This window comes from Thunnus thynnus, chromosome 23 (genome assembly GCF_963924715.1).
Source record: "Thunnus thynnus chromosome 23, fThuThy2.1, whole genome shotgun sequence".
Lineage (NCBI taxonomy): Eukaryota > Metazoa > Chordata > Actinopteri > Scombriformes > Scombridae > Thunnus > Thunnus thynnus.
The window spans coordinates 3,854,571-3,879,884 of NC_089539.1; the positions used below are offsets into that span (position 1 = coordinate 3,854,571).

The following is a 25,314-nucleotide window of genomic DNA, read 5'->3' on the forward strand; positions in this document are numbered from 1 at the left end:
TTAATTGCTTATAAATTTGACATTTCATTTGTAATATGAAGAAGGTTTTAAAAGTTAAAGAATAACGTAACACCAGGCTGAAAGGCAGAGTTTTGCTGCCCTCTGTGACCTGCATCAGTGACATCAGTTCAACCACTGGAGGTCAGCAAAGACAAGATTTTTGCAAGAGTCTCAAGTCACTCTTTAAAGGGTTGAATCATCAAAATGACAAGGAAACATGCTCTTTTAGCTCCAGTGGTATCTGCTCATGCAGATAGTTTTGGTTTTATTATTCCAGATTTGAGATAACTGTCCCTGATATTTCTGCCTCCCCCAAAATATAACAGAGATAAATGGAATTTGAAGTTATTCTAGTTTGTAGCAGTTTAGATTTGCTACAAACTGTCAAACACATCTTTCCTTGTTACTCTGGATACTCTGAATAAAGCTGTTGGACAGTTGGAACTACTTCTGACCAAAGATTAGTCCCCATGAAAACCATTCACAGCAAGGTTTGTGAATTATTTAGAGTAACATGGACGCTGTGTGTAAATTATTATTTTAAATTTTTCAGTTCTGTGAGCATCACAAAGCAAATTCCAATCACGTCCACTGTACTGGGGTGGAGAGACAAACGTCCGAAACAGAAATCTCAAAAGCCGGACAAACAAAAGAGAGAAATGTGCTGCTGCTGCTGCTGCTGTTGTTGTATTATTATTATTTGGGTGAACTAACTTTGAATATGATTTAAAAAAAAAAAAAAAAAAAAAAAAAAACTCATTTAGCTATGTAAAAGTTTTTCTCTTCTAAAGTCATGGTTAAGTAAATTGTTGAGCAAAAATGATTTGTGAAAATTGCACACAGCTTAAAACATGGAAATTCCTTGTTATATGACATGTATGACTTGCACTGCTCTGTCACAGTCAGCAGGATATTCACTTTGGATGAGTCCATGACTGATATAAAGGTTTTTTTTAACTATTTGCAGGTGAAGAAACAAACCTCACATTTGTCTACTTGCTACAGCAGTTGATGAAACACTAAAGTCTGTAACCACATTCGACATTTTATCAGTCAACATGATTTTTCTACGAGAACGGGAGCTGTAAATGATTGACTAACCAAAACAGGTTGATGGGACTGGTAAGAAAAACTTCTAGCCAACACTGAGCAGCTTGTGTTTTGTTTGGCGGTCAGTGTGGGTTTTCCATGTTTCCTGCAAATCATGTGTCTCTGCAGTCAATGAACTGAACAATCTGTTCTGATGAGTGTGGATCATTAGCTGCCAATACAAACATACAGCTGAGATTTCCATAGTTACTGCAGTAAATGATGTTGTGTAAGTGGATAAAATATCAATCCCAAATACCCAAGTTTTACTTCAAATGCTGGCATTTAAAGGTGCCGAAAGGTGTTTAGGACCACTATACTGTTCTCCTGTTGCTAACCGTAGAGTTGTATTCAGTGACAAAGCGACCTTTCAAAGAAGTATCACTTCAATGTGCCGCAAATTACTTAAACACACAACAAACACCTCATTAAGTCACATGTGACACAAATATTTAAAAGAATTCCTGTTGACTATTTTAAAAAGGTCATAAGGGTCAAACGTTAGCATGCTAACATGCTGACTGTTAATAATAAGGTATAATGGTTACGGTAATCACCATCTTAGATCAGTGTGTTAGCATGTTAACATTTGCTAATTAGCACCAGGCACGAAGTACAGCTGCTGAGTATATATATATATGTGTGTGTGTGTGTGTGTGTATATATATATATATATATATATATATATATATATACATGTATGTATGTATGTGTATATATATATATATATATATATATATATATATATATATATATATATATACATGTTTGTGTTGAAAGAATAGTGTTCTGTGTTTTGACAGATAGCTCTTGCAGTGAACTACACTACAATCCATTCTGTTCAGCTTCCAGACTTCCACATAAAATCCTCTTAACTCCCTGATCTTTGATGGATCCTCAGAAGTGTTAGATATGAAGGAGATCTGCAACATGGACTCATGTAGAAAGACCTGCTCTCTTGTCCAGATAACTCCGGCCCCGAGTGGAGGAGCTGTTGTGGAAGAACTGTAGCCACTACAAACTGCAGTGGATTCACAATATAAGAAGCTTCATGTTAACTCAACATGAGTAGAAGAGCTCACAGAACACAGGATCACTTTAGATTTAGTTGTTTTTTATTGAATTCAACACCACAAGTACATTAGGCAGACTCAGTACATAAAAATAGTGCCTATAAACACTAGCTACCATTCAATTATATGGACGGGATACAGAGTTAACAATTTATTCCTACACTATCTTGATATCCATATGTGTTATCATGTATATTACATGGTTATATAATATATACAAATGATATCTAAGCATTCAACTCATCACATAGAAAAAAACAACAACAACAAAAAATACCCTCATGTCTGCTATTTATTCTTTTTAACCAAAAAATCATTGCCATAGAACATAATGCCCCATTTGGTTGTGAGAAAATAACTAATTGGATTACTAAGATATCAATTCTTCCAAATGGATATTTGTTTTTTTCCCACACTGGACTTGAGAACAAGTAATGAATATTTACTATATATATTATTCAAGTTGATAAGAAATATCCTGAAATGTAATGTTAATTTTATCTTTTCAAGATTATCTCAATTTGGTGACTTTTCTAGAGTTTATAAGGGGCTTACTTTCTTTCTTAACTGGCTCAGCGCCAGGATGAAGTGACTTAGGGGGCTGTTAAAAACTGCAAGGGGGCAAATTTTTTCATAAAATAAAATTAATTGATTTAACCATCCAATAGCCTCAGAAAGGCTAAATAACAACAACTTAAGTCTACTGTTTCAAAATACAATACAATTACTAACCAGAGCACTCACATAAGAATGTTGCACTAGCTGAGAGCTAAATATTTTTTAATTTATGAACGATTCTCTGTCTGGCTTTTTTTTTTTATCATGTTGTGGCGCACACACCCCCTACACACCACAAACAGCACTGTCCATTGTTCTGAAACAACAGTTAAGCGATAGTCTTGTGTATGTGTATCTCAGCCAATAATTTTGTTGGTTTTGCTATTTTTCTGTAGATACATAAATCTTAAACAGACGGGGGGAAAAATATAACTGATGGGGCTAAGCCCCTTTAAGATTCCTTGTGGCACCAGGCCTGTTTCTGAGTTGACTGAAACACTGATCTCGAGCTGGTCCTCCTTGTCCTCTTGACTGCTGGAGGAGGGTGGGCTGGAGGGGATTGAGAGATCCTTTCTGGATGAAAGTTTAGTGCTGAAAGTGGTTCAGGGTGCCCAGAGCTGTGGTGCTGGAGCTTTCTGTGATGGTTGTTTGACTTCAGGAGTCCTGCCATGAAATCAAAAACAAGTTGTCACGTTGTATCATCAGCATCCAGTATGTGATGTTGACTTTAGACCATCACAGCTTTACATCAATTTAGATATTTTTGCATTCTTAATAAGGGACTTACTTTCTCCGTTAGTTGACTGAAAACCTACTCTTGTGTTCATCCTCTTCATCTTCTTGACTGGTGAGAGAGGGTTTGATGGGGGATTTAGGGAATCACCCCTTCCGATTGGGTCTGGAAGAAAGTTTGGTGTTGAAAGTGGTTGATTGTGTTTGGTGCTATGGTGCTGGAGCTTCCTTGGATCATTGGCTGGTTGCCATCTACTGTCTGGTGCCCCAGGAGACACAGGAGTCCTGCCCTGACATCAAAAACAAGTCATGAATATTTATAATGCTGTATTACAGAAGGTAGCCATTAAAACATCATCAACATACAGTATATACTGTTAACTTTCTCACAACTTTATGTCAATTTGGTGACTTCTGTAGTCTTGATAAGGGGCTTACTTGTTCAGTCTACTGAAACTTCCCAGCTTATCCTGTGATGTGTCAAGTGTTAGCATTTCTTCTTTGTCATCACGGGAACCCTGGATGTACTGCTTGAAAGTTGAATCTCTGTCCTTCATGTTGTCGCTTCCTGTGGGGAGGTTGATGCAGTCCATATAATCCTGGAGGCTGTGGATATACAACAAAACAACAGCATGATAGAAAGCCATCTGCTCTGTTAAACAGGGTGGCCTCCAGAATGTTGAGTACTAAGAATCTGTGATACATAACTCTTATTGAAGTGTGAAGCTGTGGTTCTCAAGATCAGGGTTGTCTGACCGGTGGATGGATGGTTGATGATGCTCAACGTGTTCACTCACTGGTGGACCTGCTGCGTCACACTACAGCTCTACAGCCTTCTGCACTTCTGTGACAAAAAACAGAATAAGTAAGTGAAAAATAATTTATATTTTGAATGAATAATTAAATAAGACATATTAAGATTTAAAGGAGATTTTTGTAAAAGTTTTTACCATACCTCTGCCTGTCACAGCCAAATGCACCTCAGAAAAAAATACAACAATGAGTACAACAGAGTGAGTAAGATAAGTAATGACTGAGTTACAATATAAGGCTTGCAAGATTCATGTGTTAATGTTGTCATTAGTGATTTACATGCCTGTATCTTGTAAAGCAATCTTCACCTCAGTAAAAAATCATTTTAAAAAATAAGAAAAAACAAAGTGAGTAATCTTTGACTCATTAAATAAGTGACAAAATGTATAAATAAGTGATCATTAAATGGATAATAAGTGATATTAAATGGAAAGAAACCAGATACTTTCATTCTAAGTCATAAACTTGTACTTACATTTTCCTAACTTTATATGATTTACAGTTGGGTGGATGAGCAGATCCTCCATTAATTTTTAGGGTTGTTGTGTTTTTTGGTCCCTGGCTCCTCCTCCTTGTGAAGCCCACTGAGCCTCAAGCCACGATGGCAGATGTAGGAGTCAGTTTTAAACTGGCTTCCATTGACACAAAGGAGCAACAGCAAAGGTTTGCTCAGGCTTGGATCAGAGAAGATACAGATAGACCCCGGTGCAAGACGCTACCTAGGGTACTGCCAGCCCTGCCAGACGCAAAGGACAGCACTTATTGTTACAAAAACAAATTCAGTCACTGGATACAGATAGACCCCGGTGCAAGACGCTACCTAGGGTACTGCCAGCCCCGCCAGACGCAAAGGACAGCACTTATTGTTACAAAAACAAATTCAGTCACTGGATACAGATAGACCCCGGTGCAAGACGCTACCTAGGGTACTGCCAGCCCCGCCAGACGCAAAGGACAGCACTTATTGTTACAAAAACAAATTCAGTCACTGGATACAGATAGACCCCGGTGCAAGACGCTACCTAGGGTACTGCCAGCCCCGCCAGACGCAAAGGACAGCACTTATTGTTACAAAAACAAATTCAGTCACTGGATACAGATAGACCCCGGTGCAAGACGCTACCTAGGGTACTGCCAGCCCCGCCAGACGCAAAGGACAGCACTTATTGTTACAAAAACAAATTCAGTTACTGGATACAGATAGACCCTGGTGCAAGACACTACCTACGGTACTGCCAGCCCCACCAGACGCAAAGGACAGCACTTATTGTTACAAAAACAAACTCAGTCACTGGATACAGATAGACCCTGGTGCAAGACGCTACCTAGGGTACTGCCAGCCCCGCCAGACGCAAAGGACAGCACTTATTGTTACAAAAATAAATTCAGTCACTGGATACAGATAGACCCCGGTGCAAGACGCTACCTAGGGTACTGCCAGCCCCGCCAGACGCAAAGGACAGCACTTATTGTTACAAAAACAAATTCAGTCACTGGATACAGATAGACCCCCGGCGCAAGACGCTACCTAGGGTACTGCCAGCCCTGCCAGACGCAAAGGACAGCACTTATTGTAAAAAAAAAACAAAACCAGTTACTGGATACAGATAGACCCCGGCGCAAGACGCTACCTAGGGTACTGCCATCCCCGCCAGACGCAAAGGACAGCACTTATTGTTACAAAAATAAATTCAGTCACTGGATACAGATAGACCCCGGTGCAAGACGCTACCTGGGGTACTGCCAGCCCCGCCAGACGCAAAGGACAGCACTTATTGTTACAAAAACAAATTCAGTTACTGGATACAGATAGACCCCCGGCGCAAGACGCTACCTAGGGTACTGCCAGCCCTGCCAGACGCAAAGGACAGCACTTATTGTAAAAAAAAAAACAAAACCAGTTACTGGATACAGATAGACCCCGGCGCAAGACGCTACCTAGGGTACTGCCAGCCCCGCCAGACGCAAAGGACAGCACTTATTGTAAAAAAACAAAACAAACCAGTTACTGGATACAGATAGACCCCGGCGCAAGACGCTACCTAGGGTACTGCCAGCCCTGCCAGACGCAAAGGACAGCACTTATTGTTACAAAAACAAATTCAGTCACCGGATACAGATAGACCCCTGGCGCAAGATGCTACCTAGGGTACTGCCAGCCCTGCCAGATGCAAAGGACAGCACTTATTGTAAAAAAAAAAAAAAAACAGTTACTGGATACAGATAGACCCCGGTGCAAGACGCTACCTAGGGTACTGCCAGCCCTGCCAGATGCAAAGGACAGCACTTATTGTAAAAAAAAAAAAAAAACAGTTACTGGATACAGATAGACCCCGGCGCAAGACGCTACCTAGGGTACTGCCAGCCCTGCCAGACGCAAAGGACAGCACTTATTGTTACAAAAACAAATTCAGTTACTGGATACAGATAGACCCCCGGCGCAAGACGCTACCTAGGGTACTGCCAGCCCTGCCAGACGCAAAGGACAGCACTTATTGTAAAAAAACAAAACAAACCAGTTACTGGATACAGATAGACCCCGGCGCAAGACGCTACCTAGGGTACTGCCAGCCCTGCCAGACGCAAAGGACAGCACTTATTGTTACAAAAACAAATTCAGTTATTGGATACAGATAGACCCCGGTGCAAGACGCTACCTAGGGTACTGCCAGCCCCGCCAGACGCAAAGGACAGCACTTATTGTTACAAAAACAAATTCAGTTACTGGATACAGATAGACCCCGGTGCAAGACGCTACCTAGGGTACTGCCAGCCCCGCCAGACGCAAAGGACAGCACTTATTGTTACAAAAACAAATTCAGTTACTGGATACAGATAGACCCCCGGCGCAAGACGCTACCTAGGGTACTGCCAGCCCTGCCAGACGCAAAGGACAGCACTTATTGTAAAAAAAAAAAAAAAAACAGTTACTGGATACAGATAGACCCTGGTGCAAGACGCTACCTAGGGTACTGCCAGCCCCGATAGATGCAAAGGACAGCCCTTATTGTTACAAAAACAAATTCAGTCACTGGATACAGATAGACCCTGGTGCAAGACGCTACCTAGGGTACTGCCAGCCCTGCCAGACGCAAAGGACAGCACTTATTGTAAAAAAAAAACAAAACCAGTTACTGGATACAGATAGACCCCGGCGCAAGACGCTACCTAGGGTACTGCCATCCCCGCCAGACGCAAAGGACAGCACTTATTGTTACAAAAATAAATTCAGTCACTGGATACAGATAGACCCCGGTGCAAGACGCTACCTGGGGTACTGCCAGCCCCGCCAGACGCAAAGGACAGCACTTATTGTTACAAAAACAAATTCAGTTACTGGATACAGATAGACCCCCGGCGCAAGACGCTACCTAGGGTACTGCCAGCCCCGCCAGACGCAAAGGACAGCACTTATTGTTACAAAAACAAATTCAGTTACTGGATACAGATAGACCCCCGGCGCAAGACGCTACCTAGGGTACTGCCAGCCCTGCCAGACGCAAAGGACAGCACTTATTGTAAAAAAAAAAAAAAAAACAGTTACTGGATACAGATAGACCCTGGTGCAAGACGCTACCTAGGGTACTGCCAGCCCCGATAGATGCAAAGGACAGCCCTTATTGTTACAAAAACAAATTCAGTTACTGGATACAGATAGACCCTGGTGCAAGACGCTACCTAGGGTACTGCCAGCCCTGCCAGACGCAAAGGACAGCACTTATTGTAAAAAAAAAACAAAACCAGTTACTGGATACAGATAGACCCCGGCGCAAGACGCTACCTAGGGTACTGCCATCCCCGCCAGACGCAAAGGACAGCACTTATTGTTACAAAAATAAATTCAGTCACTGGATACAGATAGACCCCGGTGCAAGACGCTACCTGGGGTACTGCCAGCCCCGCCAGACGCAAAGGACAGCACTTATTGTTACAAAAACAAATTCAGTTACTGGATACAGATAGACCCCCGGCGCAAGACGCTACCTAGGGTACTGCCAGCCCTGCCAGACGCAAAGGACAGCACTTATTGTAAAAAAAAAAACAAAACCAGTTACTGGATACAGATAGACCCCGGCGCAAGACGCTACCTAGGGTACTGCCAGCCCCGCCAGACGCAAAGGACAGCACTTATTGTAAAAAAACAAAACAAACCAGTTACTGGATACAGATAGACCCCGGCGCAAGACGCTACCTAGGGTACTGCCAGCCCTGCCAGACGCAAAGGACAGCACTTATTGTTACAAAAACAAATTCAGTCACTGGATACAGATAGACCCCTGGCGCAAGACGCTACCTAGGGTACTGCCAGCCCTGCCAGACGCAAAGGACAGCACTTATTGTAAAAAAAAAAAAAAAACAGTTACTGGATACAGATAGACCCCGGTGCAAGACGCTACCTAGGGTACTGCCAGCCCTGCCAGATGCAAAGGACAGCACTTATTGTAAAAAAAAAAAAAAAACAGTTACTGGATACAGATAGACCCCGGCGCAAGACGCTACCTAGGGTACTGCCAGCCCTGCCAGACGCAAAGGACAGCACTTATTGTTACAAAAACAAATTCAGTTACTGGATACAGATAGACCCCCGGCGCAAGACGCTACCTAGGGTACTGCCAGCCCTGCCAGACGCAAAGGACAGCACTTATTGTAAAAAAAAAAAAAAAAACCAGTTACTGGATACAGATAGACCCCGGCGCAAGACGCTACCTACGGTACTGCCAGCCCCGCCAGACGCAAAGGACAGCACTTATTGTAAAAAAACAAATTCAGTTATTGGATACAGATAGACCCCGGTGCAAGACGCTACCTAGGGTACTGCCAGCCCCGCCAGACGCAAAGGACAGCACTTATTGTTACAAAAACAAATTCAGTTACTGGATACAGATAGACCCCGGTGCAAGACGCTACCTAGGGTACTGCCAGCCCCGCCAGACGCAAAGGACAGCACTTATTGTTACAAAAACAAATTCAGTTACTGGATACAGATAGACCCCCGGCGCAAGACGCTACCTAGGGTACTGCCAGCCCTGCCAGACGCAAAGGACAGCACTTATTGTAAAAAAAAAAAAAAAAACAGTTACTGGATACAGATAGACCCTGGTGCAAGACGCTACCTAGGGTACTGCCAGCCCCGATAGATGCAAAGGACAGCCCTTATTGTTACAAAAACAAATTCAGTTACTGGATACAGATAGACCCTGGTGCAAGACGCTACCTAGGGTACTGCCAGCCCCGCCAGACGTAAAGGCCACTCCTCAGGGTTACAAAGAAAAATCAAGCTACCAAATCCTGCTGTTTCCAGATGGTCAGTCAGTCCTGCATGATAAAGGGTTGACAATCCTAATCACTGTCACTGTCGTTATACCACCATGGCCTCACGGGAAAAACCTCACAGTGTCTCTCAAAGCTCCTATTTATGAAGGACCCAGGACTAGACATCGATGGAATTGGCTCTTCTGAGCTGTCTTTCTGTCTGAGGCTATCTTCACAGCTCCCTCTCAGCCTCTTAGCAGGATTCATCTCCCTGTAGCTCTCCTCCCTGCTCCTCTTTGTAGAGGAGCTGAGGCCAGAAGTCGATGGTGTCAGCTCTTCTGAGTTCTCATTCTCTCTGAGACTATCTTCACAGCTCCCTCTTGACCTCTTAGCAGGATTCATCTCTGTGAAGTGCTCCTCCCTGTTACTCTTTGTAGAAGAGCTGAGGCCAGAAGTCAAGGTTCTCAGGTCTTCTGAGTTCTCATTCTCTCTGAAGTTTTCTTCACAGCTCCCTCTCGGCCTCTTAGCAGGATTCATCTCCCTGTAGCTCTCCTCTCTGCTTCTCTTTGTTGGGGAGAAGAGGCCAGAAGTTGAGGGAGTCAGCTTTTCAGAACTATCCTCTTCTCCGAGGCTTTCCTCACAGGTGGAGTGTTCTGAAAATGTGCTCCATTCATCATCATCATCAGGTTGTTCCAGCTGCTCAGGAAGTTCAAGATGTTGCTCTGGAAGTTCAAGATGCTGATGAGGAAGTTCAAGATGTTGCTCTGGAAGTTCAAGAAGCTGATGAGGAAGTTCAAGATGTTGCTCTGGTAGTTGAAGTTGCTGATGAGGAAGTTCAAGATGTTGCTCTGGAAGTTGAAGATGCTGATGAGGAAGTTCAAGATGCTGATAAGTATGACGCACAAAATCAACAATTGTAAGAGGAACTGGTTCATCCCAGTACAGCCAAGGTTCTGGTGGTCGTAGATCTTGGAAGCAAAGGGGTCCGACATTTTCTTCCTCCTCATCAAACTCATCATCATCCTCATCATCCTTATCAGTAGCATTATCACCATCATCATCACCATCATCATCATTTTCATCATCCTCTCCAATGGACTCATACCCAGAGTCATCGCTGCTCCAGTCAGAATACCCAGACCAGTCATCACTACCATCAGTGTCTTCACTGTCCGTGTCTTCACTGTCAGTGTCTTCATCACTCTCAGCCTCTTGATGATTATCTTCCTCATTCTCACCTTCTTCAGTGGAGGAGAGAGGAGGAATGTCCACATCTGCATTGCCCTCAAGGACATCCTCAGCCTCTACTTCCTCTTCTTCATCATCCGAGGACAGAGGGGGAATGCCTTCACCTTCATCTTCCCCTAGAATGACCGCAACCTCTGCTTCCTCATCGTCCGAGGAGATATAGATTGGAAGAGCGTTACCTTCTTCCCTGTTGATGATCCTGATTAGCTCAGGGATCCCTTCAGCTGCAGGGCGTTCAATGATGTAGAAGACACCTGCAGGGACAAGAAGTTAAAGTTTGTAAAAGCTTGATTTCAAATCTTAAGTATTTCTCAAAAATGTATTTGTGACCCAATAAGTAATAATCAAAGTTAAATTTAAGTTAAAATATATTAAAAATAATAGATTAAAATAATTACATTTAATAACTTTAATTCTGCTTAATCCGGACTGTGTATGTGGTTTAGTAAGATTGGATTGACAGTGGTATCTCTCTTGCAGCAAACAACCATGCAACTCATTGTTCTGATTCTTATATCTTAAAATAATAAATAAACTAGACATTAGCTTTTCCCAACACAGTCTCATCTCCTTTAAACAGCAAGAAGAGGAATGACAAACACACATATACAGATATCTTGCATGTGAAACAAGTAGTCCACTCATTTTGGCAGATAATAACATGTTAATGGATAAGATTATTAAGAAAACACACAAAAAATGTTTAATCATAAAGATTATGTAAGCAACATCATGTACTTATTTCACGAGGAGAGAAACACATGCTTTTAACTATAGCTTTTGCCACTCTTTAGATCCCAACACATGATCACAGCTGAGAACACACATACCAGACATGGAGCATGCACCATTAGAACTTTGTGAGAACATGTCGCTTCTCAGAAATTCTTACCTTAACCTTACCTTATAAAAACAAATTATTTGGTTCCAGGCAACATGTTGCCTTGCCCAGTCCCCCTATAGGATATGACAATTGACAGACGAACAAGAGAAACAACGAGAAAACCAAAGACCAAAGCGAGGCATTACGAGACATAATAAAAGACCGTTCTCTGATCATGAAACCGTGTGATAAAGATAGGGGGATTTGTATACTTCGACAAAGTTTACGGCAACCTTTACATATCTGCAGTACAGGTTCATTCTAAAAACAGAAAAGAATGCAAACTTATCAAAGATCAATATTCAAAGTACATTTTAATTGTCATTTTACAATGCAAGATTGCTCAACAAAATTGACACTGTATCGTTGATATGCAGATGATATACTAGGAATTTTTCAAAAAGCTAGGAGAGTAAATTCACATATATCCACTGTATGCTTTCCAGATATTAAAATAACTAAAAACATTGCAATTTGGCAACTAGTATTTGTAAAAACAAAAAAAAAAAAAAAAAAAAAAACAGACCGAAACATCCCTTTTCACTGAAGTCTTTCTTAACTCAGTTAAAACAGGTTAGAAAGATTTTCCTCTCTGAAACTGACTTTTAAAACAAAAATCAAATGTTGTATAGATTCCCCATAAGAGGATATTAAGAAGAATATTAACAAACAGCAGCTGAATTGGTAAACCACACTAGTCATGCACCACCAGTGTGCAAACATGCAGATCATTCAGTGTGTCACTGATAATATATGAAAAAGCATTTACATACAATCAGTTGAGACTCAATCTGCTCAAAACTTTTTTCCACTTCTCCAAAAATAGTTTACAGGTGATCTCTTAATGCCACATCTTTTACTCTCACTAAACAATATGCAGATCATTTTAGCATAAATACTTCAAGTCTTATTAAAATCATATATATGATATTAAATACATATTTATATATAATCCATGTTTACATAACACAGCTTTACATCCAAAACAATTATATTTTTCCGTGGGCCCAAATCATTTAGCCACAATCCTGCCTCATCACATCATATAGCAGTTCTTTGGAAAGGAGACAATCGTGGGATCGTTGGGAACAGACAATCTTCATGACACTGTGTGAACTGTGTTTGCAAGAACTGTTTAAAATACTGAGATGTAGCCTTCCAGTTTGGTGTTCACAGGTCATGCGTAGTTACGCACGCTGGACCCTGGGAACCTTGACTAACCACAGGGCTTCTATAAAATAACATAAACGTCTGAGCCTCTGTGCACATATAGTCACTTATTATTCTCCCAGTTTATGAGTTGCACATCATGGAGCGTGCAGGAGACGGTGGCATCCTGGACGCACGACGCGCACATTCAATCACACGCACACTTGCATGACAAATCAACAAATACTCTTCTCTTTTCTCACTCGGAAAGAAAATATATTTCAGTGCTATGAAAATGAATTACCATGTCAAGTGTGGTTAAATGATAAGGGCTCCTATCTGATAATAAATGATTACACTCAACAGTTCTGGCTGTAGCTCCAAAAACAGACACCTGAAGTTTACTTTGTCTCCTTCAATCACGCTCATAACAACATGTGATGGTGCGTTTGGAGGAATATGTGAAAATGAGTTCACTGAGAGGATAAACTTTGACTTTAAAGGTACTCGATGCTTCGGATCCATTTAAAACAACTCAGCTGTCCACACAGAGGAAACGTGCTCCGGTTTGTTTACACTTGCGCGTTCTGACGTGCTGACGTTTAGCCTACTTCTAATAGCTCTCCTAATACTTCCATCATCTCCATGGTTACTACAAAATGTATATTTTATGCATTTTATAAAAAATGGCCTAGTCGCCATCTTTTTTCCAAAACTTTCGACGCAAAACTCGATGAATTTTATGTCCTCAAACCAAAATAACAGTGTTTTCAAATCGCTGCACCATTGTTAACACTTTCCACAACTTTTCCGGGACCTTTAATGCATTTCCACCCTCTAATAATCATTTTACACCGAGAAAACGTCCTGTATCACCCAATCTGTGTTTTTCAAAGTTTTTCAGTCATTAAAATCTAGTACTTGTCCATCTTAAATTGAACAAATGATCATTCATTTTGTACTGAGGAAGCTTTTAAATCGTTTTGGGAGATGCATGAATGAGGAAAAACTAAAAAAAAAAAAAAGAAAGAAAAGAAAAAAGTAGTTGTTTTACCTTCATGATGATAGTCCGGCTCACGCCGCTGGCCTCCAGACAGCAGGTGTTCCTCTCTGATAGGTGAGGTGCTGACAGGCATTTTTCCAGCAGGTTGCTTTTCCCGCTAAAGATCAGTTCTCCTCTGGTTTAGTTCTCCAACAAGATCCGCTTTTTTCCAAGATGCTTTCCGGTGTTCAGGTTTTGCAACGGGTCCAGTCGAGTCAAGTCCGAGTGCAAAGTGAAAAAGTGGAAAGTTCTGCAGATCTTAAATGACCTCGGTCTCATATCACCGTTCGGTTGCCATGACTCCACCTGTGAGTCAATAAATCTGATATATTTGTGTTATTACATTTTCTATATATTGATATAGTTTAACCTATGAGTTTAACATGCTGACTGACGCTTTGCTGCTTTGAAACAATTTTTAAAAAGCTGATGGTGCTGCATCAAATAGCTACTGTTGTGTTCTTTCTTTTATCTTTTTTTATTTCATAATCGCATTTTCCCCCCTAATGACACTTTTATTTCATGTCACGTTTTATGTCCTCGTGTCACTTTTCTTAACATAAAACTTAACTGTGACAGATCACAGTTCTTAATAAGTCGCTTTTTCTTCCCAAATGGCATCAAAAAGTTACCGGTCAGAATTAGAGAATTTAATCAAGTCATTAAGTCTGTCTGTGGTCTAAGACCTTGTGACATCCATCTCAGATGTGGATCAGTGAAAGAAAATGTAGCAATAAATTAAGACGTGAAATTCTTCACAACCAAAATATTTTTTCCCGAAAAGTCTTTCGAAATAAAACTAAAAACCTGCTTTTATGAATCTAACAAAGTGAAAGGAATATTTAAAATCCTGCTTTTACTTTCTGTTCATTTTTTTCATCTTAACTCTTATTATTATTTTCTTTATGTTGTGTGTTCTGTATTATTAATACTGTAGCACTTTGAGTTTCACTATCAATGAAAAGTGCCGCAGTACAAATTAAATATACTATTATCATTATTGTTATTGTTATTGTCATTGCCATTGTCATTGTCATTCTTCTTCTTCTTCTTCTTCTTCTTCTTCTTCTTCTTCTTCTTCTTCTTATTATTATTATTATTATTGCAAAATATGTGGACGTTGCAGATGTTTGTACTTTATTTAATTACCAGAAGTAAAGTATTTCTCATCTTTTTTAACTGTGATGTTCAGACTTTTTATTAAGAGCTTGCTGACCGTAACTTTATATGATATACCGACAACTGTATTTTTCCAACATGCATCGTTCCTCTCGGTGCATTCTCATTTTTAAAAATATTTTGAGGGCTAAATTTGATCTACTTTATCTATTGAATTCAATGTTTCAGAACAACAAATAAAATATACCATAAACTGTCACACTCTGCTGTATATTGTTGACACTCTAAAGAATATAGATATGAAGGTTATTTAAGCTTCTTCTGTTTACGGCACAACAACACACACAGATCTCTCCAATATACCTCTCACGTATATTACGTTTGGCCTCACTTTTCTCTACAATTTTAAAAGATTAAACTTTGGATGTAAATACAACTTTTACTGCAATCAAGGCAGAATTTCATTTAATTTATAAAATATTTTTTCACTTGTCATCAAATATAACCTGAAATTTTGCAGAGACGTCACTACTCATGTTCTGTTTACTGCACACAACTGTAAAATATACACTAACTCTCAGTCAATACAATACTCGCAGCCATCATACAGTAGCACGTGCGTCTCCAAATTGAGGTACTGTGCGCATTTACGCACGTGGCACAACAGGTAACTTCATCAATTATTTAAATGACTTACTGTACGCGGCATGAAGATATAATGATAATTAACCTCATAGACGCTACACAGGTAAGCTGCTCCACACACATTCAATGTTTAACAGTGAAGAATCATTTGTAACAAAGCAGCGTCCTCAGGAGGAGCTTTACAGCAAACGTACGAATTCTTCTTACAGTAAAATAAAATGTTATTTAATTTAAATGTCTTAAAGTTTCTAACAATAAGGCTTCTTATTGGTGAAAACTAAAAGGGTAACAGATCTCACCTTTTTATTACAACAGAATCTGACTATTTTCTGAAATATTATGACTTGTTGCCTCTTACATTTTCAACTTTTTTCTCCAAATTTCACGATTTTCTTTCATGTAATATTACAACTTTTAAATCAAAATCTTGTATACTTAGACGTATTTTCCTGACAGAGGCCCTTGACTCTGTCATATCTCATACATACCTGCAGTTGTGGGATTATTGTGCACATACCTGACGCACACCTCATCGCGTTTTGACAGATAAATCATCGCTGGACATCGATAATGAGGTGAGAAAATAACCTTTCCATTGCTATGGACTCCGAGCATCATAACTGTTCAGAGTGCTGTCACGGTTTGAACTGAGCACTATCAAAATTATATCTAAATCCGATTTTTTTCTCCTCTCATCAGACAAACTTCGACCAAGTGGTCGCGTTGCATCTGACTGATATAACACACAGGTACATGTACGGTATATACAGCTTAAATGCTTGTTTTCTTAACCATTCCTCATCTGTTCTTCCAGGCAGTGGATGTCGTTGGCAGCCGGCAACACAGATTGTGACAGTGGTGCTGCTGTCCAACCTGTGCTGCATGGTCCTGGATTCTGTAGTACCTCAGGTTTATGGCAGGAGGAGCTGCCAGTGTTGCTGCTGTTACTGACAACCCTTCCTGAAAGCTGTCAGTAACTCCAGCATCACTACGGTCACAACGTAAATAAGCTTCCACGTCCAGGAACTCTTACATCTTCTTCTCCTGCATTTTGTAACCTTAAGATTATATGTGTCCATATTCAGCTTTTTATGATCAGTACTGCTGCTTGAAGGCTTTATACCACATTCTAGTGTTGCTGAATACTATCATCAGTTATCAGGGTTGAATTTCCTGTCATGTGATCCCTTGAGTTCTGGTAGAAGGATGATATCAGGGGGAAATGTTTGAATACCACTATGCAGAGCAAGTCAGACAACATATGTATGATTGTTCCTCTTTTTAAGGAATGGACTGACACACAGAGGAAGTGTAATTATGTCACATTGACAGAGCTAGTATCAGCTAATGGTATGCCATCACTAGAGCTTAGTGTTGAATCAAAATACTTTCTTGGAACTGTACCAAAACCCGTGAAGTACCTAAGTTGGCACTGTTTATCTTGTTAACTTTTCTTTGATTAGATGGTTCCTGATTTAAATAAAAATAGATTTAATTTTAGGCTTTATTCTATCCAGGAAAATATATTTCTCAAAGTAGGTTACTGTAAAAGCTAGTTTTGGTATCTGTATCAAAACTTGTGTGGTATCAGCACTAGTACAAAAACATTTCCAGTAATACCCAGCATGAATCATCACACTGATGTCATGTTGTGTCATAGTGAGCACTATTCAGAGAACAAACAGAAATCTGGGCCGATATCTATGTTGTTTATTTACCTCTATACAGGAGTAGAACAACTAAAAAGAAAACAGGTTGGCAATAATGGACAGTTTTATCTCTGATGACTCGCATAAACAAAATCATTCATTTGTGCTTCTTTATATCTGGATGCACAGTAGCAATCATACTTCTCTACAGACACATCTCACTCAAACATCAGATCACACAGGTGCCTCATGAGCAGCCGAAATATGATATAAAATGATACAGTGCCTGTAAAAAGTATTCATTCCCCTTCCCCCAAGCATTAAACCAAAGACACAGGACAGCACACACAGCGATCACTTTAAAACAACTTGAATGTCCTGCAGTGGTTGAATCACATCTCCAGATCTCAACACAACTGAAAATTTGTGGCTGTTTACTGGTGAACCTGTAGTATGTCTATATGTATTTATGTATGTATGTGTGTACAATTGCACCTAAATTCACAGACTGGAACTGCTGCAGCTACTAAACACTGACATACAGGAGTTGAATACTTCTGCAAACAAGAATCTTGTGTTTTATTTTTGTGTCTTTTTCTGTTGATCAGAATCTAAAAATTATTTTCTCGATTAATTGATCAGTCATTTGGTCTATAAAATGTCAGAAAATGGTGAGAACTGTTTCCCAAAAGCCAAGATTCAACCTAAAATGTCTTGTTTAGTCCCGACCAACAATCCACAACCCAAAGATATTCAGTTTACTGTCATACTGAAGTCTAAAGAAAACAAAATATTCACATGTAAAAAGCTGGAACAAGACAATTTTTAGCATTTCTTCTTTAAAATGACTCAAAATGATTCATTGATTTTCAAAATAGTTGGCGATAATCTTTTTGTTGATCGACTAATCGTTGCAGCTGGAACTGGATGTACAGCAGAAGTAACAATCTTCTTATCTAGAGACACGTGTTACCATAGCAACCTCAAGTGTGCCTCACAAAAGGCCACATTCTGCTCTATTAAAACATGCATTTTCTGTGAAGAAGGTGATAAAAACAGAAGCCAAAAACAAGAGGATCCACACAGCGTTGTGGCCGAACACACCGTGTATAAATGAGAGGTCATAGCTTACAGATTGGATCTGTCCTGGCTCTGAAGGCACTTTTAAGAATATGACCTTTACGTGTACAAAATAATATTAACTGTTGTTCCCATAGGGATGAGGAAGGTCTGAATCTCTCCACACAGTAGCCTGATGTCCACTGTCTCTGTGAAGTAGGTTTAAAATCCCTTCAGTCCTGAGGCAGCTGGAAGTCATCTCCTCAGAGGGGCAAAGAAACCTGGTACACAGCTGACTCATCTACTCCGCCTGCTGGTCCAGAACCTGGATGTTGGCTTTCTTCTTGCCTTTGTGTCCAGGTAGTTTCAAGTTCTGCTCTGTGATCTTGCTCTCTTCATCAGAGTCCGATTCTTCCTCGGAGTCCGACGAATCCTCCTCGTCTTCGGAGTCGCTGTCCGACCCGCTGAGCTCCACCAGCGCTACGTCCTACAAGAGAATGACATCACCACTCAATCAAATCTTATAAGTTACAACAAATCAAAAGGACTCTTAACTCCTTAAAATGCCAAAGTTGGTATGTTTCATCTTTGGATTTGATTTTCTAGTTCAGCAGCTGGAGGCAGGAGAGCTCAAATGTACCAGCTGCCTGACACTCACCATCTCTATGACCCTCTCCGTCTCCTCCACGCTCTCTATGTCGAAGCATCCAGCGGGGGATTCCTCCATCTGCTGCTTCAGCTTCTCGTTGGCCTCAGCCATCTGTGGGAGGAAGCTCTGCAGCCGCTCCAACACTGATGTACAACAAAGCAAAGCACGCACCATGACTCCTCTAGCTCATTTTTTTATCTCTTAGATTTTGTGCAATTAAAATTTGTAAAAGATCAAATGAATAGCAAGTCAGCATGCAGGTTGTTTAATCTCACCGCTGCTTCTCGGGACTCTCTCTGTCTGCAGGGATCTGCTGGCCTTCGGCTTGAGGAGAAGCTTCTCATTGAGACCTGGCAGCACAATTAACATTAATAAAATGACACTTTGCAACAATAAAATGCTCGGAAAGTCAAAAAAAAGTGATTTAAGATTGAAGTGTTAAGTCTGAAAATTCACAAGGAAGTTCGCTAACATTAAAGGGTCACATCAACTTTTCCAAACCAGTTTTTCATGACTGTGGGCTAGAAAAGAAATGTATTTTCCTTTAAATGCAAGAAAACTAACTCTGTAGCTGCACCCTGCCTAATAACGACTGTGCAAATATTCAACATCAATTACAAATTTCAGTCAGACTCATATTATGATGATGTGATGTTATCTGTTATTGTTACGCACATTTCTGCTGTCAAATTAAATCAATCTGAGCAACCTCATTAAAAATTAAAGTCTTTGACACACTGAAGAACTTGGTCTTAATCTGATTATTTTCCCAATAAATCCATTTTACATGTGATCTATAAAATGCCAGAAAACTGAAAATGTCTATCACAAGTTCCCAGAGCTCATGGTTGTTTTTCACAACGTCTTGTTTTGTCTGTCATAGTCCAAAACCCAAAGATAATTAAGTTATTGTCATAGAAGAAAACCAGAAAATATTCACATTTGGGATTTGGAACCAGTAAAATTTTGACCATTTTTGCTTAAAATTGCAGATTCATTTTTTGTTGATCAACTAGTAGATTAACTAGCTAACTAATCGTTGCCCTGAGGTGCAAAACACAACAACATTTCAGGAAACAACAACAAAACAGAAAAACACAACATTTCACAAAATGTCGTTGTGTTTTGCACCTCAAGGCCACCGTACAGCTCTACACAATACACCTCTTTTAACATTAATTTGATTATTCTAGTTGTGATTTGCCACATTTATGTTACAAAAGATCCTTATTATCATACTTATTATCACGATAATGATTTTAACCGTATCAGTAATCCCTAAATTTCAACAATATACATTGATTTCTTCAACCGTAATCACACTTTACATGAGACTGTTCAGGATTATATCCAAACATTTTTGCAGCCATAATGTCTGTAACTCTACTGTATGAAACTGCTTAATTCAAACATTTGTATTCGGTCTTAGTCACCTGTTATTACATTTCAATTATTTTCCCACAGCTTTGGGAATATTCTAGTTGTTTGTAACATTTCCAGACCTGGCACACACTTATGCAAATGACAAAACTGTCCTCTGAATGAATGAGTTCATGTGGGAACCTCCAGGACAGAGAAAACCTTCATGACACTTTAATGTTGTAAGGAGCCCACATGGATACAGTGAAGTTTATGTAAGAATAACTATATAATACATATGGCGAAGTTCTTATTTCTTGAATAAGTAAAAACTCTGAGTTAGCTGACGTTAACTTTTCATATCATAGCGAATCACCAGCATTTTACATTGAAACTCTCCGCATTTCTCTTCCAACACTTTAACAGCTAAGAAAAGCATCCAAACCTCCTCCGTTGCCACATGTCAGCAAAGCCTGTGAGCTCGTTTTCTTGATGTTTAACTCCATTTCAGAGGCGACACGACTGTATGTGTATCGGCATCAACATGTGTGTTAATGGTGAGACTAACATCCGGGTGGAAGGTAGGAAAAGAAGTATTTTAGCTCTGCTTATAGCGCCCTCTGCTGTTTGGGAGGGACTCAGCGTTAGGTTGGCAGCAAACCAAACAATACCAGGATATGAACGTAGATAGGAGGTTATTGTTCAAACGCCCCACTATAACGGAATTTATCGCAAAATACGAACAATAAGGTTCATTTGGACAATACCAAATAAATTTGTACTATACGCCTGCGCACTACAATCAAAATACCTGTATAGCACTTTTTGTCCTAACTAGAAAGAGCATCGGTATAGTAAGAGGTCTCACTCTCACTTTCTTTGTTGTGTTTTTGAATTCCGTCAGAGTCGACTTTACACAGCTCATTGAGAAGCTATTACATTTTATATAAATATATATATTTCGCAAGTTGACAGTCGAAAATTGTATTTGGAGAAAGATGGCAAACCTGTTTCGATTAGAAAAGCATCCTCTCCAAGAAAATGCAATGACGAAAATTAGGAATGATTCATCACGACTGTGGAAAGAAATCTGAGAATTTGTGTTGCATCTGCTGATTTCTTTGTCAAAAATGTCTTTGAGTTATATTACAATTAAATTACACCCGTGTTATGAGTTTAAGGAATCCGCTCGTGTGGTTACACCCACTTTTATTAAAACTACCGAGTGTCACATCATTTTTGTATAGACGATCTTCGGTGGCAGTGTTAGCTCTGACGCGTCTCTCTGGGAAGAAGACTCGCATCTTTTCTCCTGGATGAAACGTCTCCGTAGCGGAAAACGACGGTGAAGTTAGCTTTCGATTCACCAGAAAGGTAACTAATGGTAAAGAAAAAATAAATAACATAACGAATACGTAGTTTGCTATTTTTTACACCCACTGGCGAAGTAACGCTGCCTGTATTCTCCCGGTTCACGCAGGGGCAAGTAGGGAGCCGTGTCTCCTGCTGTTTTGATTCCTGCATAGCTAGCTAACGTAGCACAGTTTTAGCTAACATAAACAAACACAAATAGGTTTCTTGAGATTATCAAGTTTAGCAGGGAAACGTTATCTTCTTTAAACGGAGACCGAGAAAGATAGGTAGTTAATATGAAGGCCTGAACAGTGGTGTGTGAAGTGCTAATGGAAATGTGGACAAACTATGGTCTCTATACTGTTTTCTATCAACATAAGACAAACAACACCGGTATAAGCAACAACTATTATTGTTTACAGAACAATGGCTATTTTCCGTTTTCTCCTTTGTACTCTGTCAATTATTATAATGGTGTCCAGTGTTTTGGTGTCTGGATATGACTCACATTAAGAATTGAGTCAGCTTTAAGAGATGTGGTTAAAGTGAGAACAGATGGTAGTTGGGTTTGGTTAACCCCCAAATTTACATTTGTGTATGTTCTGTGATGACACACTATCTTTCCTGTTTTACTTTTACTTTTACATTCAAACTAAGACCTATCACTGCCACACTGCTTCGCTTGCTCCTATTGCGTTTCTAGTGTCTGACTGTCTTCACAACATCCAGGGAAATGCATTTTGGCTGACAGCAGTGTGAGATGTTGACAGCTGTACGTGTGTTTATGGGCTAAGGATGCCAACAAATTGTCCAGCACTGAATTGTGAACATGGAAAACTGTCTCCGAGATGTAAAAATAATGTTGGCCCTTTTGGCTTCAACTCATACAGCTCATTTTGTTAAAGATTCAGGCATGTATTAAGACATATAAAACTACTCTGATTGGCACAATAATGTGTGTCAGATATGTTTTTCCACATTAAACGTATGATGACCACTTTTAAATCCTTAAGATGGCAACTACTCTACTCTACTTTTCTCATTAAAAATTCCAGAATCTATAAATATGCAAATATTTTTCACTTCAAAAGTTGAACTGCTGGACACAAGATGTCTCTTGATTCACTGTAAAGTCCATTCTCAGTGTTTGTGCACTGTGGAGGCTTCAAGTTTCCACATCACACTTGTGTAAGTTGAATATTGGACCATGATGTCACAAATCATCCTTCACGTTTTTTAGTGAAAGTTTGGAATTTCTCTAAAAGCTGGTCTGTAATTCATTAAAAGAACAGCATTGCCAAATAAAAACCTTGTTTTTCTGGTTTCCAATTTAGGATGTTTTATTGACCCTTTATAGGAAGTGACTCATCTGTTACATCTCAGTGTAATATCATCTTAAATACTGCTTCAGGCTGTCTTTTTCTCTTCCCCCACCTATTCTCTCTTCTGTTTCCTTTCATTGTGTATTTTCTCCAGGCTGATGATGAGTCCCTGAGCCCGAGTTTTAACATGGATGGTGCACCTTAGCCAGCGTAAACCACTTTTGCTGAGTATCTCTTTGACATCACCCACAGACTGGATGACGGGAGATGAGACACTGCAGCCTTAGACCGCATCATGAGTATCCAGAGTCTGGGAGGAGCTATAGGGGACTCCCTGGGCTCTAGCCTGACAGTGCGTATGAGCGGAGCAGGTGGCGGGTGGAGTGCTCTCTCCCTGAAACCTGTTTCCTCCGGGCGGGTCGCCTCTCTTTTCCAGACCATGGTGCCCACCGGGTATACCAAGCTACAAGAAGAGCGGCTGGCTATGGTGGACCTTGGAGCTAAACCCGAGGCCAGCTCCCTCCAGAACGGCTACAGACAAGAGACGTCTCACATAGAGGGCCGACGGCTCCTGGACCGGGCCTCTCGGTCCTCTGTGACTTTATCTGACTGTGGAGATGGAGGCTACTCTGAGACAGAGCCAATGTTGGCTGAGAGGAGGCTCTCCGGGGAGGAGGCTGACGAGGAGGAGGAAGAGGATGAGGAGGCAGGGCTGGGATCTGCTGTGCAGAATATGCCCAAGGAGTCGCCTCTGGCTATGGCATTGCAGATCCTCGTGCCTTTCCTGCTAGCTGGATTTGGAACAGTATCAGCTGGAATGGTGCTGGATATTGTGCAGGTAATCTGAGCTACAATACAGCTTTTATTCAAACAGCAGCCAGCATAGTGGAGCGCTCGAGTCAGGGTGGAATTAAAGGCTAATTCCAGTTTATTACATCTTGAGCTTTGATTTCATAGTTGTGGCCATCGTTTCTATCGGTTATAATGACTTTGCACTCAGCAATTACTGTATTGTGGGAAAGTGCAGTTTCTTTTTCACAAACAACAGTTTTGTTTACTCGGGGGGGTTGCACACTAAAATCCATTATGTATATCCCTGAGGTCTAACAATAATGTTGAATGCATTTCCTTCCTCATAAAACATTTCCAAAGCCAATTAAAAGTTTGAATCCTGCATTGTTAACAAGTTTACTAGCTTGCAGTCTTCTTCTACCCTGCCTTTGCTGGCGCAGTGCTGTGTAGTGTGGTGCATTCAAGCCACCTGTAGATCTGTAGATCATTCATATGCACTTGCACGTGACAGAAACTGCTCCATAGCACTACTAGAGGTAAAAAAAAAACTCCATAGGGTATCTTTAACTTTATGGATACAATGTTATTCTATGTTATTTTTATTTTTGTAGCATTTTTTTGAGACATTAGATAGCAAACTGCAGAGAAATGACAGGAAGTGAGGAGAGGGGTGTGTTTCTTTGAGGTCTAACAAACATTTTGAACGCACTTTTGTACTTAAAACTGTTGCATAGTCAATTTTGAATATTCTAAGTAGTGCATCGTTTACATCCGTGTTTGCCAGCTTGCAGTCTTTTTCTTCACTGCTTTTGGTGGAACATTGCTACATTTGTGCATTATGGCTGAATAGCAGAATAGCATGAAACCATTGACAGGATGTGAGTCATGTTGCCTACATGTTGATTATCTAACCACCAACTTTACTTTAAAAAAAATAGGGCTGTGGCTGATAAGTCATTTCCTTATTGATTAGCCTGCTGATTATTTTTTCCATTTATTGCTTAGTCTATAAATTGTCATAATTTAATTGCCCAAAAATTCAAAATTGTCATGTGTTAATTTCTAGTCAGATAACTGAGGTGTAAAACAGCTAAAGTGTGTGTGTGTGTGTGTGTGTGTAGTTTTTGCCCCGATCAGAATTTTCAGCTACAGTTTCAAACACTTCCAGTCTGTCAACACTGTTGAATTTGTTTCACAGGTTCACATGCAAATGAGGGATGTTCCTTATCTAAATCATAGTTGAGCATTTAAATTTGAATGCCGAACGAGGCCGTTTGAAAGTAGAGTTACTAGAAGGTCAGAACAAGAGTTACAATAAATTTGAATATGTCGTCTGCAGCACTGGGAGGCGTTCCAGTACATCACGGAGATCTTCATCCTGGTTCCCGCGCTGCTCGGCCTGAAGGGAAACCTGGAGATGACTCTGGCATCCAGGCTGTCCACAGCGGTGAGACACACACACACACACACACCATTTGTCAATAAAAGGTTGGAGCTCTATATGGGATGGAAATAGTGTGAGTGAAG

General features: G+C 40.3%; 3 protein-coding genes and 1 long non-coding RNA gene across 8 annotated transcripts in view; 1 reads left to right on the forward strand and 3 right to left on the reverse strand.

The window, feature by feature from the left end:
* Positions 1-2,186: 2,186 nt before the first annotated feature.
* LOC137176089 (uncharacterized) lies at positions 2,187-5,396 on the reverse strand. Of its 2 annotated transcripts, XR_010925799.1 has the most exons (5): positions 4,741-5,396; positions 4,408-4,432; positions 3,891-4,296; positions 3,508-3,742; positions 2,187-3,383 (listed from the first exon to the last, which is right to left on the reverse strand). It is a non-coding gene; the product is annotated as an uncharacterized lncRNA (long non-coding RNA). The 2 variants fall into 2 exon arrangements; XR_010925798.1 differs by having other exon boundaries at positions 4,408-5,391.
* Positions 5,397-9,111: 3,715 nt separating this feature from the next.
* Positions 9,112-14,285, reverse strand: LOC137176064 (dentin matrix acidic phosphoprotein 1-like). Its single transcript, XM_067582114.1, has 2 exons — positions 13,853-14,285; positions 9,112-11,020 (listed from the first exon to the last, which is right to left on the reverse strand). The coding sequence occupies exons 1-2, from the start codon at positions 13,932-13,934 to the stop codon at positions 9,606-9,608; spliced, it is 1,497 nt and encodes a 498-aa protein (XP_067438215.1). The 5' UTR covers positions 13,935-14,285; the 3' UTR covers positions 9,112-9,605.
* A 3,014-nt stretch (positions 14,286-17,299) lies between these two features.
* Positions 17,300-20,943, reverse strand: nopchap1 (NOP protein chaperone 1). The gene is made up of 4 exons (XM_067581860.1): positions 20,766-20,943; positions 19,237-19,311; positions 18,971-19,104; positions 17,300-18,799 (listed from the first exon to the last, which is right to left on the reverse strand). The coding sequence occupies exons 1-4, from the start codon at positions 20,824-20,826 to the stop codon at positions 18,614-18,616; spliced, it is 456 nt and encodes a 151-aa protein (XP_067437961.1). The 5' UTR covers positions 20,827-20,943; the 3' UTR covers positions 17,300-18,613.
* A 612-nt stretch (positions 20,944-21,555) lies between these two features.
* Positions 21,556-25,314, forward strand: part of slc41a2b (solute carrier family 41 member 2b) — a 42,848-nt gene continuing 39,089 nt past the window's right edge. The window contains exons 1-3 of one of the 4 annotated variants that reach the window (XM_067581257.1): positions 21,556-21,694; positions 23,150-23,833; positions 25,127-25,234. In XM_067581257.1, coding sequence (XP_067437358.1) covers positions 23,291-23,833; positions 25,127-25,234 — 651 coding nt within the window. In that variant the 5' untranslated portion in view covers positions 21,556-21,694; positions 23,150-23,290. Of the gene's footprint in view, positions 21,705-23,149; positions 23,834-25,126; positions 25,235-25,314 lie in introns of all 4 variants that reach the window. The other 3 variants (XM_067581259.1, XM_067581260.1, XM_067581258.1) reach the window with 3 other exon arrangements.

Bases quoted from the DNA above. Each gene is read 5' to 3' on its own strand.
- nopchap1 (XM_067581860.1), bottom strand. From the start codon at position 20,826: ATGGAGTTAAACATCAAGAAAACGAGCTCACAGGCTTTGCTGACATGT. The intron at 19,312-20,765 runs GTTTGGATGCTT...TTGTGCTGCCAG, and splicing joins GACATGTGGCAACGGAGGAG to GTCTCAATGAGAAGCTTCTC. The intron at 19,105-19,236 runs GTGAGATTAAAC...GTTGTACATCAG, and splicing joins GAGAGTCCCGAGAAGCAGCG to TGTTGGAGCGGCTGCAGAGC.
- LOC137176064 (XM_067582114.1), bottom strand. From the start codon at position 13,934: ATGCCTGTCAGCACCTCACCTATCAGAGAGGAACACCTGCTGTCTGGA. The intron at 11,021-13,852 runs GTAAAACAACTA...TTGTCCCTGCAG, and splicing joins GCCGGACTATCATCATGAAG to GTGTCTTCTACATCATTGAA.